General features: G+C 35.9%; 1 protein-coding gene across 1 annotated transcript in view; it reads left to right on the forward strand.

The window, feature by feature from the left end:
- Positions 1–8,015: 8,015 nt before the first annotated feature.
- Positions 8,016–14,062, forward strand: part of LOC123324862 (ankyrin repeat domain-containing protein 26-like) — a 33,234-nt gene continuing 27,187 nt past the window's right edge. The window contains exon 1 of the mRNA XM_044915233.1: positions 8,016–8,179. Within this exon, the coding sequence (XP_044771168.1) occupies positions 8,057–8,179 (123 nt within the window). The 5' untranslated portion in view covers positions 8,016–8,056. The remainder of the gene's footprint in view (positions 8,180–14,062) is intronic.

Here is a 14,062-nt window from a genome sequence, read left to right on the forward strand (position 1 = left end):
CTGGGATCCCAATTATTCTAATGTTGTTTCATCTTATGATATCGCTTATCTCTCAAATTCTGCCCTCGTGGTCCAGTAGTTGTTTCTCTCTCTTTTTCTCAGCTTCTTTATTTTCCATCATTTGGTCTTCTGTATCACTGATTCTCTCTTCTGCCTCATTTATCCTAGCAGTTAGCGCCCCCATATTTGATTGCACCTCATTAATAGCCTTTTTGATTTCTACTTGGTTAGATTTTAGTTCTTTTACTTCTCCAGAAAGTGTTTCTCTAATAACTTCTATGCTTTTTTCAAGCCCAGGTAGTATCTTTAAAGTGATGATTCTGAACTCTAGATCTGACATCGTACTAATGTCCATCTTGAGTAGGTCCCTGGCACTCGGTACTACTTCTTGTTCTTTTTGTTGAGGTGATTTTTTCTGTCTTGTCATTTTGCGCAGAGTAGAATAGATTAATGAGAGAACAAAATGCTAGCAGGGTAACAACGTCCCCAGAAAATATACTCTAAACAAATCGGAAAAGACCTGAAGCAGTGGGAAAAGAAAGGGGAAGAGAAAAAAGAAAAGGAAAAAAAAAGAGAAAAAGATAAAGATAAAAACAAACAAAAACAGAACAAAACAAAACAAAACAAAAACAGAATGTGATCAAATATGATCAGGCTGGTATATAGATCAGTGCCACACACTAGATTTTGGGTGTATTTTGGTCTGTTAAAAGAAAGTGCCTCCCAAAATTTTAAAGAAAGAAAAACATATATGTACAAAAATAAGGGTTGATATATTGAACGGATGGAATATGACTGTAAAGATGGAAATTATAAAAAATTTTATAAAAGGAATTGATAAGTTGTTTGAAAAAAGAAAGAAGAGGATTTTTTAAAAAAAGAAAAAAAAAGGGAGAGAATGTGATCAGGCAGGGGAGTAGCAAAAAACCATACACTAGAGATTTAGGGTATATTTTGATCTGTTAGAAGAAACTATCTCAAAATTTTAAAGAGAGAACAACTTATATATATATGCCAAAAATACAGGTAACTACTATGAAGGGATAGAATATGACTCTAAAAATGAAAAAATAAAAATGTTTTTTTAAAAAGGGATTGAGAAGATGTTGGTTGAAAAAGGGAAAAAGAAAAATTCAAAAAAAAAAAAAGAAAAAACAGTTAAAAAAATAATTAAGTTTGAAAGACTAAAGAGTCATGGTAAAAAACTCATGAATTCTATGTGCAGTATTCCCCTAGCGCAGGAGTTCTGCCATTCTCATTGATCGGTAAACTTGGTCTTGGCTGGCTGTTCTCGCTGATCTTCTGGGGGAGGGACCTGTTGCCGTGGTTCCCAAATGTCTTTGCCAGAGGCGGAATTGCCCCGCCCTTGCCCGGTCCGGGCTAAGTAATCTGCTCGGGTTTGTTCTCGGGAGCTTTTGTTCCCTTCAAGCTTTCCATACTGCTTTGGAGGTGGAGAGTGAAAATGGCGGCCTCCCAATCTCTGCCCCGGAGGAGCCGAGAACTCAGGGCCCCACTCCTCAGTGCACCACCAGAGAAAAGTAGTCAGTTACTCCCGTCTCCCCGGTCTCCGGCCACATTCCATGCTCACCTGGCCTCTGACCGCGCGTTTGTATCTCTGGCACCCGACTCGGTGTGGAGTCTCCAAACCCAGCAGATCCCTGCGGTGCACTCCCGCACCGCTCCTCCCGGGGAAGGAAGGTGAGTCTCCCCAGATCTGCCTCTTGTTGGGTCTCTGCTGGAGGAGCAGTGGCCCGACTGTGCCACGGATCATGGTTTATGGCAACCCCGAGCTGAGAGCACGCGCCTCGGCTCCAACTCTGCAGCCGGCTTCCCGCTCCGATACCTGGGAGCTCTGCTGCACTCAGGGACCCCCGGTCTTTCTGTGACCCTCAGGGTCCTGAGACCGCACTGTCCCACGAGGGTTCCACCCCCCACTTAGCCACCAGAGTGATGTCCCTCAGCGGAGCAGACTTCTAAAAGTTCTGATTTTATGCTCCGTGGTTCTATCACTTGCCAGAAGTGGCCCACGGAGGCCCCTCCCCCGCCGTCTGTCCTCCCGAATATCGCCTCAGATTTACTTCTCCGCACGTCCTACCTTCCAGAAAGTGGTCCCTTTTCTCTTCAGAGAGTTGTTGCTATTCTTTTCTTCGATCTCCTGTTGAGTTTGTAGGTGTTCAGAATGGTTTGATCCGTATCCAGCTGAATTCCTGAGAGGAGATGAAATCCAGGTCTCCTACTCCTCCGCCATCTTGCCTACTTTACCCATTATGGTTTTAATATACATTTCCCTAATAACTGGTAATGTTGATCATATTTTCATGTGCTTATTTGGCATTTGTATATCTGCTTTGAACTATCCAAATCCTTTGTCATTTTAAAAATTAGGTTGTTTTCTTACTTGTTTTGAGAATTCTTTGTATATTCTAGATATAGTTCCTTTATCATGTATATATATATTTTAAGATTTTATTTATTAATTTGACAGATAGACACTAGAGAGGGAACACAAGCAGGGGGAGTGGGAGAGGGAGAAGCAGACTCTCCGCTGAGCAGGAAGCCCAATGTGGGGCTCGATCCCAGGACCCCAGGATAATGACCTGAGCCGAAGGAAGATGCTTAACAACTGAGCCACCCACGCGTCCCTCACCTATATTTTTTTGTAAAGATTTTCTCCCAATCTGTGACTTTTCATTCTCTCAACAATGTCTTTTGAAGAGCAGTTTTTCTTTTTGATGAAATCCAGTTTATCCATTTGTTCTTCTATGGATTTTTTGCTTTCAGTGTTCCTATCTAAGAAAGCTTTGCCTAGCACAAAGTCAGAGGTTTTCTCTCATGCTTTCTTTTAGAAGTTTCGTAGTTTAAAAACAAAGTTTTATAGTTTTAGGTCTTACATTTAGATCTGTGATCCATGTGATCCATGTCATCCATTTTGTATTCTTTTTGTTTTTTTTTAAGATTTTATTTATTTATTTGACAGAGAGAGAGAGAGCATGAGCAGGGGCAGTGGCAGGCTGAGGGAGAGGGAGAAGCAGGTTCCCGCTGAGCAGAGAGCTGGACATGGGGCTCAATCCCAGGACCCTGGGATCATGACCTGAGCCAAGGCAGACACTCAACCGAGACACCCAGGCGCCTCCATTTTGTATTCTTTTTTTTTTTTTACTTATGATGCATAGTATGGATCCTGGTTCATTCTTTTTGCATATGGATATCCAGTTGCAGCACCATTTGTTGATAAGGCTATATTTTCTCCACTTCATGCCATTGTGTCTTTGTCAGGATCAGTTGACCATATGTGTGGGGGTTTATTTATGGACTCTATTCTGTCCCATTGATCTCTTTGGCCTTCTTGATGTCAATATCATGCTGTTTTAATTACTACCAGTTTATGATAATTTTTGAAATCAGGTAGTTAGTGTTAGTCCTCCAGTTTTGTTCTTTTTCAGGGTTCTTTTGCTATTCTATCCTAGATCCTTTGTGTTTCCAGAACATGAATTGTATTTATTTTATTTATTTATGTTTTCCACATGAATTTTAGAGTCAGCTTGTCATTTCCTAAAAAAAAAAACAAAAACCAAAAAAACAATTCTGGTGGTCTTCTGGAGATCAGGTTTGGATTATGTTGAATCTACAGACTAATTTTAACAATATTGAATTTTTCAACCCCAAACAGAGTATCTCTCTCCAATTATATAAATCTTCGTTAATTTTCTTGGTAATATTTTGTAGTTTTTAGTGTATAGGTCTTTTTATCCTTTATGATATTACCTGTGGTTATTTTTTATTTTGCAATGCAGTTTCAGTTTTTTAATTAATTAAAATTAATTTTAATTCTTAAATTTTAACTTTTTATTGCTAATATGTAGAAATACAGTAGATTTTTGTATAATGATTCTCTGTTCTCCAAACTTGATGAGTTCATTTATTAGTTCTAGTAGCTTTTTAAAAAATTCTGTCAGATTTTCTACATAACCAAAGGTTATCAAACTTTAACTGCTGTTTTACTAATTTCTTAAGGTGGAGCCAAAGGTCATCAATTTGAGACTTTTCTTCTTTTTTAAAATATACATTCAGTGCTGTAAATGCTCATATGAGTGCTAGTATAGCAGGGTTTCAGAAATTCTAACATGTTATGTGTATTCAGTTCAGAATATTTTCTAATTTCTTTTTTCAGTACTTCTTTGACCCAGGGGTTATTTAAAGATTTTATTTATTAGAGAGAGAGAGAGAGAGAGAGAGAGAGCATGAGCTGGAGGGGAAGCAGCCTTCCCTCTGAGCAGGGAGCCAAATGTGGGGCTTGATCCCAGGACCCTGAGATCATGACCTGAGCTGAAGGCAGATGCTTCATCAACTGAGCCACCCAGGTGTCCTGATCTAGGGGTTATTCAGATGTGTGTTAATTAGTTTGTGGTCGCAGAGCACACTTATATGACTTCAGTCCTTTTGACTTACTCCTTTTTTTTTTTTTTTAAAGATTTTATTATTTATTTGAGAGAGAGAGAGAATGAGAGAGAGCAAGCACATGAGAGGGGGGAGGGTTAGAGGGAGAAGCAGACTCCCTGCAGAGCAGGGAGCTCGATGCGGGACTCGATCCAGGGACTCCAGGATCATGACCTGAGCCGAAGGCAGTCGCCTAACCAACTGAGCCACCCAGGCGCCCATGACTTACTCCTTTTATTACAATTTATTTTATGACCCAAAATATAGTCTCTTTTGGATACTTGAGAAGAATGGTGGTGTTCCAGTCTACTATATCCTTGCTGATTTTCTGCCTATTGAAATCTCAGACTATAACTGTGATTTGCCTGTTTCTCTGTAATTCTGTCAATTTTTGCTTTACGTATTTTTGAACCTATTAATTGATGCATAAACATTGTTATGCTTCTTTTAATTGGCTTTCTATCATTATAAAATGACCTAATTTATTGCTGCTAATGTTTTTTGCTTTGAAATCTATTTTGTCTCGTATTAATATAGCCACTCCGGCTCAGCGTTCTTTTGTCAGGTTGTTAGTGTGGTCTGTCATATTTCTGGCCTTTTAAAAAATTTGTGGCTTTACACTTAAAGTGTATTTTTTTAATAGGTGGCATATAGTTGGGTCTTCCTTTTTCATCCATTTTGACAGTCTGCCTTTTAATTGAGGCTTTTAGACCATTTTCATTTAATGTGATTATGGATGTAGTTGATTTGAATCTGTCATCGAATTGTTTGACTTCTATTTGTCTTTTCTGCTTTTTGCTCCTATTCTCCTCTTTTTGCTTTCTTTTAAATTAATTAAGTAATTTTTATGATTTAGTTTTATTTATGTGAGTATGTATATGTATGTATTTTGCTTACTCTAGCTATAACTCTTTAGTTGTGCTATTTTAGTGATTAGGGTTTAAAGTATATGACTTAAGCATCACAGTCCACCTTTGAGTAATGTTATGCCCCATCATAGTAGTTTAAGAAAACTATAATAGCTTACTTCCATTTCTTCTCTCCTAGCCAGATTCTTCTGGATCTGTGGGATGATAGTTTTCATTATTTAGAAAGGTTTTGGTCATTTTTTCTTTTCTTTTTTAAAGATTTTATTCATTTATTTGAGAGAAGGAGAGTGAGAGTGCACGAGCAGGGGACGGGGCAGGGCAGAGGGAGAAGCAGACTCCCCAGTAAGCAGGGAGTCTGACACGGGACTTGATCCCAGGACCCTGAGATCATGACCTGAACTGACGGCAGACACTTAACTGACTGAGCCACCCAGGTACCCCTAAAATATCTTTTATATTGAAGTCATTCAATATATATTTGTTTAAAGTATGAGTGAGTGAATGTGAAAGCACACAGTCCTTTATATGCAAAAAGTACTCACATATTTTATTTCTTTTTTTTTTAAAGATTTAATTAAATTATTTGAGAGAAAGAGAGCATGAGTGGGTGGTGGGAGAGAAGAACAGAGGGGAAGGTGGGGGGAGAGTCTCAAGCAGACTCCGTCCTGAGTGTGGAGCCCGACGTGGGGCTCGATCCCACGAGTCTGAGATTATGACCTGTGCCGAAACCAAGAGTTCGACGCTTAACCAACTGAGCCACCTAGGTGCCCTATATATTTTATTTGTTTTTGTTTTTTCTCTGATGTAGATTCTACAACTTTACTAGAAATCCAGGATGCGATTCTTTCATATAAAAAATTAGTAGAACTTAAAAAAAATCAGTGTAAACAACTTAAAAGAAAAAATAAAGAAATGGAAAATAAGGTTAATGAACTACAAAAGGAGCTATCAGAAACAAAAGAGTTGAAATTGCAGTTGGAGCATCAAAAAGTGAAATGGGAACAAGAACTCAGCGGTTTGAGGTATGACATCTTGGTTTCAAGGAAATATTTGAACTATTTACCTTTTTTTTTTTTTAAGAGGCTCCACAGCCAATGTGGGGCTTGAACTCACAGCTGTGAGGTCAAGAGTCGCATGCTCTACCAACTGAGCCAGCCAGGTGCCCCTTGAACTCTACTTTTGTACTACAGATGTGTAGCAGAAGTTTGATAATTGCTAACTTACCTTCTGGAATTTTTATAGGGAAGAAAACATCTTTAGTAGTGTGAAGTATGAGATTCTTCAAAATAATTCAGCAAGTTCTTGACAGTGAATACTTCTACTGATAATTTAATGTATAGTCCAAATCATAATTTTAATGACCATATAGAAGTCCACCATATGGAATCCTCATTATTTAACAAATTGCATTTTGGTTATTTTCCATTTTGCTATACTTTAATTAGTGCTGTAAGGAATGTCTTTTATATAAATCTGTTTCTACAATTCTGGTTACTTACTTGGAATAAATTCTTCAATATAGTATTGTTTGTTTAAAGTATAAAAATTTTTAAAAGAGGTCTTTGATTCTATTTTTAAATTGTTCTCTGGAAAGTTTATATTAATTTATATGCCCATCAACAGAGTATTAAATGGCCATTTATCTCAAGTTAGGAAAAATTTTAAAAAGTTATTCAGTTTTAAACATATGCAGCGATTAAAAAGTAAAATGGAAAATGATTACTGCTACGTTTTTTCAAAATCTCTCTTATAAAATTAATCCAAAAGTCTATGCTGTAAGCACATATAACTCTTTATTGTTTACTTAATTAATATGGATCCTGTGTTCTAAAAGGGGTTTTCAAATGATTTATAAAATGGATAATAGGGGCGCCTGGGTGGCTCAGTTGGTTAAGGGTCTGCCTTCGGCTCAGGTCATGATCCCAGTGTCCTGGGATCGAGCCCCATTTCCAGATCTCTGCTTGGCGGGGAGCCTACTTCTCCCTCTCCCTCTGCCTGCTGCTCCCTCTGCTTGTGCTCTCTCTCTCTGTCAAATAAATAAATAAAATCTTTAAAAAAAGTAAAATGAATAATAATCAACAGGGTAAATTGAGAATATTGCAGAAGAAGAAACATAAAATGTATAGGGCTATCTATATAAAATGTATAGATATTAGACTCCCCAGCCTAGTCTTGGGTCACCGTAATCTACAGGTGTATGTTGTGTAAATGACATCTGCAGATGCTGTCTTATACTGCAAATTATTTTTGGAGGTACCTGTGATGTTTTGTGAATTAGAAATTTACTTTTAGTGTGTTTATAAACTTTCTTATAAAGAGAAACTTCTCTTTTTATTTAGTAACTAAATTATCTGTTCTAATGGAGGAGTAATTATGACTATATGGGGAAAATGATAATTTTTAATTCTAACTTTCTTGAATAATTTCAAAATTCCTTTCTCTACAATATCTACCAGAGTTAGTACTAAAACTTATTACTAAGCTACATAATGCTTTCTCATTGCTTCTTTTCAACTACATATATTTTTTGGAAGAGATTGAAGTGAGAAAGTAAACATGAGCCCGAGAAAGGAAAAAAATTGAGAACATAGAAATTTCATTTGGCTAATAAACCAACATATGTGGAACCAGATCACAAAATGAACTTTTTATTGCTTACAAAACATTTTAAAATAAGCACATTTATTTGCAGATTTAGGTTCAAACAAGTAGAAGAAAAAAGAAGAAATGCTGATAAATTATATGAAAAAATGAGGGAGCAATTCAGAGAAAAAGAAGAGCAGTATAATAAAGAAGTTGAAATGAAACAACAACTTGAACTTCTTGCAACAGTAGGTGCGGAATTGAGGAGTGTAAAAAATAATTTGGATCAGGTAAATCTTAGATAAAAATTGTATATTTCCATCAATATTATTTATAATATACCCTTGATTTAATGTATATTATTTAGGTATAAAATAGTTAAAAAATTTAATTTTATCCTAATAGGAACTATAATATTTTTAGCTAAAATTATTAACTTATTGGAATTCTTGTCTTCTCATATATACTCTCTATATATTTTCTGAATGAAGGGATAGAAGGTAAATTGAGATAAATGTGAATGTTGGCTTTTTTTTTTTAAGATTTTATTTATTTTTAGAGAGAGAGCATGAGCAAGGGAAGGAGTAAAGGGGGAGGGAGAGGGAGGGAAAAGAATCTCAAGCAGACTCTGCGCTGAATGAAGAGCCCGACTCAGGGTTGGATCTTACAACCCTGAGACCATGACCTGAGCCAAAACCAAGGGTAGGACACTTAACCAACTGAACCACCCAGGCACCCCAGTTTTGAATTTTTTATGTTAAAATACAGGCTCAATCACCTTGAGACTATGATGGAACTAGTTAAATGTTTTGTAAAGAAATTTTATTTTCACATACTCTTCTTGTATTTTTACCTTATGACAAATTTAGCTGTCATTTAACTTAAAATTTGAGTTATTCATGCAGGATAAAAATCCTTGTATTTAAAAAGGCTACTTCTTTTGAACATTATTTTTAAGTTCTCTTAAGCTTTTGATTTTTTTTTTAAAGATTTTATTTATTTATTTGGCAGACAGAGAGAGAGAGAGCACAAGTAGGCAGAGAGGCAGGCAGAGGGAGAGGGAGAAGCAGACTCTCCACCAAGCAGGGAGCCCAACGTGGGGCTTGATCCCAGGACCTGGGATCATGACCTGAGCTGAAGGCAGCCGCTTAACCGACTGAGCCACCTAGGCGCCCCTGACTTTTTTTTTTTAATGGTGTGATCCAAAATCCTAATGAAAATAGGTTTCTAGGTTGTAGAAGAGCGAAATGACGCTAAGTTACAACTTTCTCGAGAACAGAATGCCAGAGTATTACAAGATGGAATTCTAAAGAATCACCTTTGCAAACAAAAGGAGATAGAAGTGGGTAATAACAGAATGAATTCTGGGGTATTTTCTTTAGTTATTTTTAAGTACATGTGTGTATGTATTTATATGTATATACATTTTATTTTCTGAAATTATTATTTTTTCTCCATGTATGCATATATATATTTTAAAAACCAACACTGTAGATCATGGAAAGCATAGAGGATTTTTAAAGCATATATATGTGTGTGTGTGTATGTGTGTGTGTATGTGTGTGTGTGTATTTGGGGGCCATAGTGGGTGGTGACATTTTTGGTCCAGTGGATAAAGTAATATCCTTAATTTAAATGCGTTTGTCTGCAAGAGTCAAATACTGACATTCATCATGTCCTCATCCAAAGGAGAGGCTTTTATTACTTTCCATAAGAATTGTTGAGCTTTCCATATGCTCAAAAGTATTGCTACTAACAACATATGTTTCAGTTTTTGGCAGTTACTTCATCACCTCTGTATTGAAAGAGAAGTTAGCTTAACACTGCCACTGATGAACAGGAGAAGAGTGTAGCCTGTTCAGAGACTTTCTTTTGGATTTAGTCTCTACTTTTGAGAAAAGTAGCAATTTGCTCCAAGTAATATCCTATTTCATTACAAGGCGCTTTTAAAACAATTATATGCTAATGATAATTTATTGATGAGTGTTTTATTCCTAATAAAATAGCTCAGTGTTTTTTCTCCTATTTTAAACATCATGAAGAGGAAATAAAATTTATTGCAGCAGCAAATAATCTCATGATTTTTCTAAGAGTTGTATAAATTTTACATTATTTAGCATGAGTATTTTGAAATATAAGGCTTTTTTTGTATTTTTGATTTACACTAGAGAAGAGCTGTGGTTTGGTGTAAGAGACTAGTAGTGGAGTAAGAAGACCTGGGGAAAGTCCTGTAGCTCACTTAATGTTTTAAACCTCTCCATTCTAGATTTGTGATACTAAAAAGTTCACTGATGTCGGTAGAAGTGTTTATAGTACAGTGCCTAGATTTGTCAGTTATCAGTAGATGTAATTCTTATACGTGACTATAGAAATGTTAGAAAAGTAGAATTTGTATGGAATATTGTCAGGAAAAAAGAATTTTAGGAAATTGAATCTGTCAAAATAAAGGCAGAGGTAGGGATTTTATTGTGGGGTAGCTGTGTCAGATATCAGAGTGTAAATTCAATTTTTAGTGTAATCAGATTTATTAATCTTTTATTTCAGGCTTTCTGGGTTTGTTGTAAATCAGAGAAAGACCTTTCCAGGTCTGAGATTCTTAAAAATTGTGTCTTGGTTTCTTTTCTCCTTTCATGCATTCACTGTCTTCAATTAAATTTTTGAAACTTTGGGAATTTATGCTTGTATAAAGTTTGAGGTTTGGACCCAACTTTATTTTTTTTCCAGTTGGGATATCCACTTACTGCAACCTGTTCATTGTATAAACACAGGTTATTCTTTAATTTCAGAGAAAATCAGGATAATGTCATTTTATTGAGTTCCAGCTAAAAGTCTCCTTTGTTTTACTAAGATGTCTAATAGTCATAAAGAAGAAAAAGATCTGTTGCCTAAAACCCACATGTGGCAGGATGAAATTGCCATGCTAAGACTAGAAATAGACACAATAAACAATAAGAACCAGGGAATGGAAAGTAAATATTGTGAAGACATTGAAATTATAAAAGAAAAGAATGTCAGTCTTCTAAAGACCATAAAACTGAATGAGGAGACATTAACAAAAACAATATTAGAATATAGTGGACAGATTAATGCTCTGACCACTGAGAATACAATGCTAAAGTCTAAACTGGAGAATGAAAAGCAAAACAAAGAAAGACTGGACACACAAGTTGGATCATATCGAGCTAGACTAGCTACTGCTCTAGAGGATTATGATCAAAGTCAGGCATCAAAAAGACCTAGAACTTGCTTTCCAGAGAACAAAAGATGAATGGTTTCGTCTGCAGGACAAACTGAATTTTGATGTGTCTAACCTAAAAGAAAACAATGAGCTTCTTTCTCAAAACCTTTCTAAAGCTGAAAGTAAATTCAATACTTTAGAAATTGAGCTCCATCACATAAGAGATGCTCTCAGGGAAAAGACTTTGGTTTTAGAATGTGTACAGAGAGACCTAAGTCCAACACAGTGTCAGAAAAAGGAAATGGAACACATGTATCAAAATGAACAAGATCAAGTGAATAAATACATTGGAAAGCAGGAATCCTTAGTGGAGAGATTATCTCAACTACAGAGTGAAAATATGCTGCTTCAACAGCAACTAGATAATGCTCACAACAAAGCTGCCAGTAAAGAAAATGTAGTAATTAATATCCAAGACGAGTTTCAGGGTATCGTAGAAAAACTTCAAGCTGAAAGTGGAAAACAGTCTTTTGCTGGAAGCAAGCAATAGAGAGCTAATCAATGAATATAATCTTTTAAAAGAAAGAATGTATCAGTATGAAAAGGAGAAAGTAGAAAGAGAAGTTAGTATCCAGAAAGATAAATATTTTTCAAGCTTTCTAAGAGAAAATTCAAAGTAGTATTTGATTATTATTATTATTTTTAGAGAGAAAGAGTGCTCCTGCACATGAATGGGAGTGGGGCAGAGGGAGAGGGAGAGAGAATCCCAAGAGGGCTCCACATCAGAGAACTCCACCTCATGCCCCCGAGATCATGACCTGAATGATTATGGCTGAATTTTGAATCTAGTTCAATATAAAAAATATATAGACTATAATTCAGCATAACTTGTATCCAGCAAATAAAAATTAGACTTGAGAGGGGCTTTAATTTGAATAAAATTGTTGTGTCATCTATGAAAGTTTAAGAGGTTAAGTTATAAATTGTTAATAGTAGGCTGATACTAATAAGTTAGTCTTATACTGCTAAAATAATAATTTTAATCTTTGTTACCACATTTTAATACCATGATGAACAGATAAATGGAAATGTCCATACCTGCAATGAGCATGTTGAAATTGAGATTCAATTAAGTGGATTCACTTGATGGTTTACTCCAGATTTCCCACATGAACTGAAATGTAGATGCTGTATCTCAGTACTTTTCCTTTGGTAGCTTTTTATACATTTTAGGTTGAAATAATTTTATTTTTATTTATATAAATTTGAATTTTTAGTCTGAAATCATGTATCTTATGACCTTTTAACCCTTTGCAGGCACTTTTCATTAAATCGTAATTTGGGACAACTGTGGAGAGCTTTAGCAAAACTGTTTGATTTAATGTTCCCACTGCTATTTATAATTTTTTAAGGCAATTTTACAAATAATTTGCTTATTTCAAAGCTCAATGACTATCATTTGGGCTTAAGTTTGTCCAATACAAAGAGAATTGTATCTGTAATATATTAATTTGGCATTGGATCTCCATGTTCAGACTAATGGGGGGTGGCAGGATTCTTGTACTGTAGCAGGAATGGAGGTCAGGGAGGGAGGTGAAAGCCAGGTTATCTAGGGCCTTGAAGCCCATTAGAATGACTTCACTTTTGTTCTGAGGTAGTAATCTATTGGAAGGATTTGAGCAGAGGATTGAATATGTGAGGAACTTTGACATTAATTTAAGCCTCTAATAAAAAAGAGGGAAACCATTTCATCATGTAGAATTTACCAGTGCTAGGCCCACCTATATACCCATTTCTTTTTGAGATTTCAGTAGGGTGGGAAGCTTTGCAGATTCATCAACAAGGAATGGAGAGTGGGGCTGAATTAATTATCTAAGTAACATAACACTGACTAGGCACCATTGTATGTGGTGATATTTTTCAAAGTACATATGTTAGAGTTATATATTATTAACATAACTTAATAGTAAGATAATTTATAAAATCAGTAGCAGAAACGTCTTATTAGGTAGCTGTGAGATACCTTCAACTAGAACTGGCTGATGCCCTAAAAAAACAGTCTATGTCAGAGGCTTCGCTGGAGGTTCCATCCCGTTGCCGTATTAATTTAGAAGATGAGACACAGGATTTGAGGAAGAAATTAGGTCAAATCAGAAGTCAGGTATGTATTAAATGTAGCATGTCAACAGTTAATCTGTAGCAGGTTAATACAAAGTGTTTTAGGATGCTAATTTCCATGGACCATTTTCTTTTGTATTTTCATTATAATTTAGTGTAATTTTAGTATCTTCACAATGCACTTATTTCTTAAACTTTGACTTTCATTCTGCTATTTGTGTTATACATTTTTTTTCTTACAGTATTTACCCTTAGGAAAGTTGAGACTTATGCATCATTCCTCACAGAAATTGAGGGACTTTTTTTTCCTACTGTACAACTTTTTTAAAGATTTATGTATTATTTGAGAGAGAGCGAGAGTGCGTGCACATGCACACGCATGAGTGGGGGGAGAGGCAGAGGGAGAGGGAGAGAATCTCGAGCAGACTCCCTGCCCAGCACAGAGCCCCACTCCAGCTCGATTCCGTGATCCTGAGCTGAAATCATGAGTTGGATGCTTAACCAACTGAGCCACCCAGGTGCAATGTTTTTTAATGATCTCTGTTACCATGATGAGGTGAGCCGTATAAAATCAGAAGATAATCTTTAATGGAATGTTTCAGAAAATTGTCTTATTTCTCATGTTCACTTTTATGAATGGATATAGAATCTGTACTGATTTTAGGATAACTTGTACAGAAAAGTCATTTTACAAACCAGTTGAACTTAGGCATTTCCTTCATTTTCTTTTCCTTTTAGATATATTGTAAATGCATAGAAATATTCAGATCGTGTGTGGTATATACACCCAAAAGAGAGAATTAAGAAATTAAGAATGGGTTCTGCCATTGGATTTTTTTTTTTTAAGATTTTATTTATTTGACAGAGAGAGACACAG

Source organism: Neomonachus schauinslandi, chromosome 5, assembly GCF_002201575.2.
Source record: "Neomonachus schauinslandi chromosome 5, ASM220157v2, whole genome shotgun sequence".
Lineage (NCBI taxonomy): Eukaryota > Metazoa > Chordata > Mammalia > Carnivora > Phocidae > Neomonachus > Neomonachus schauinslandi.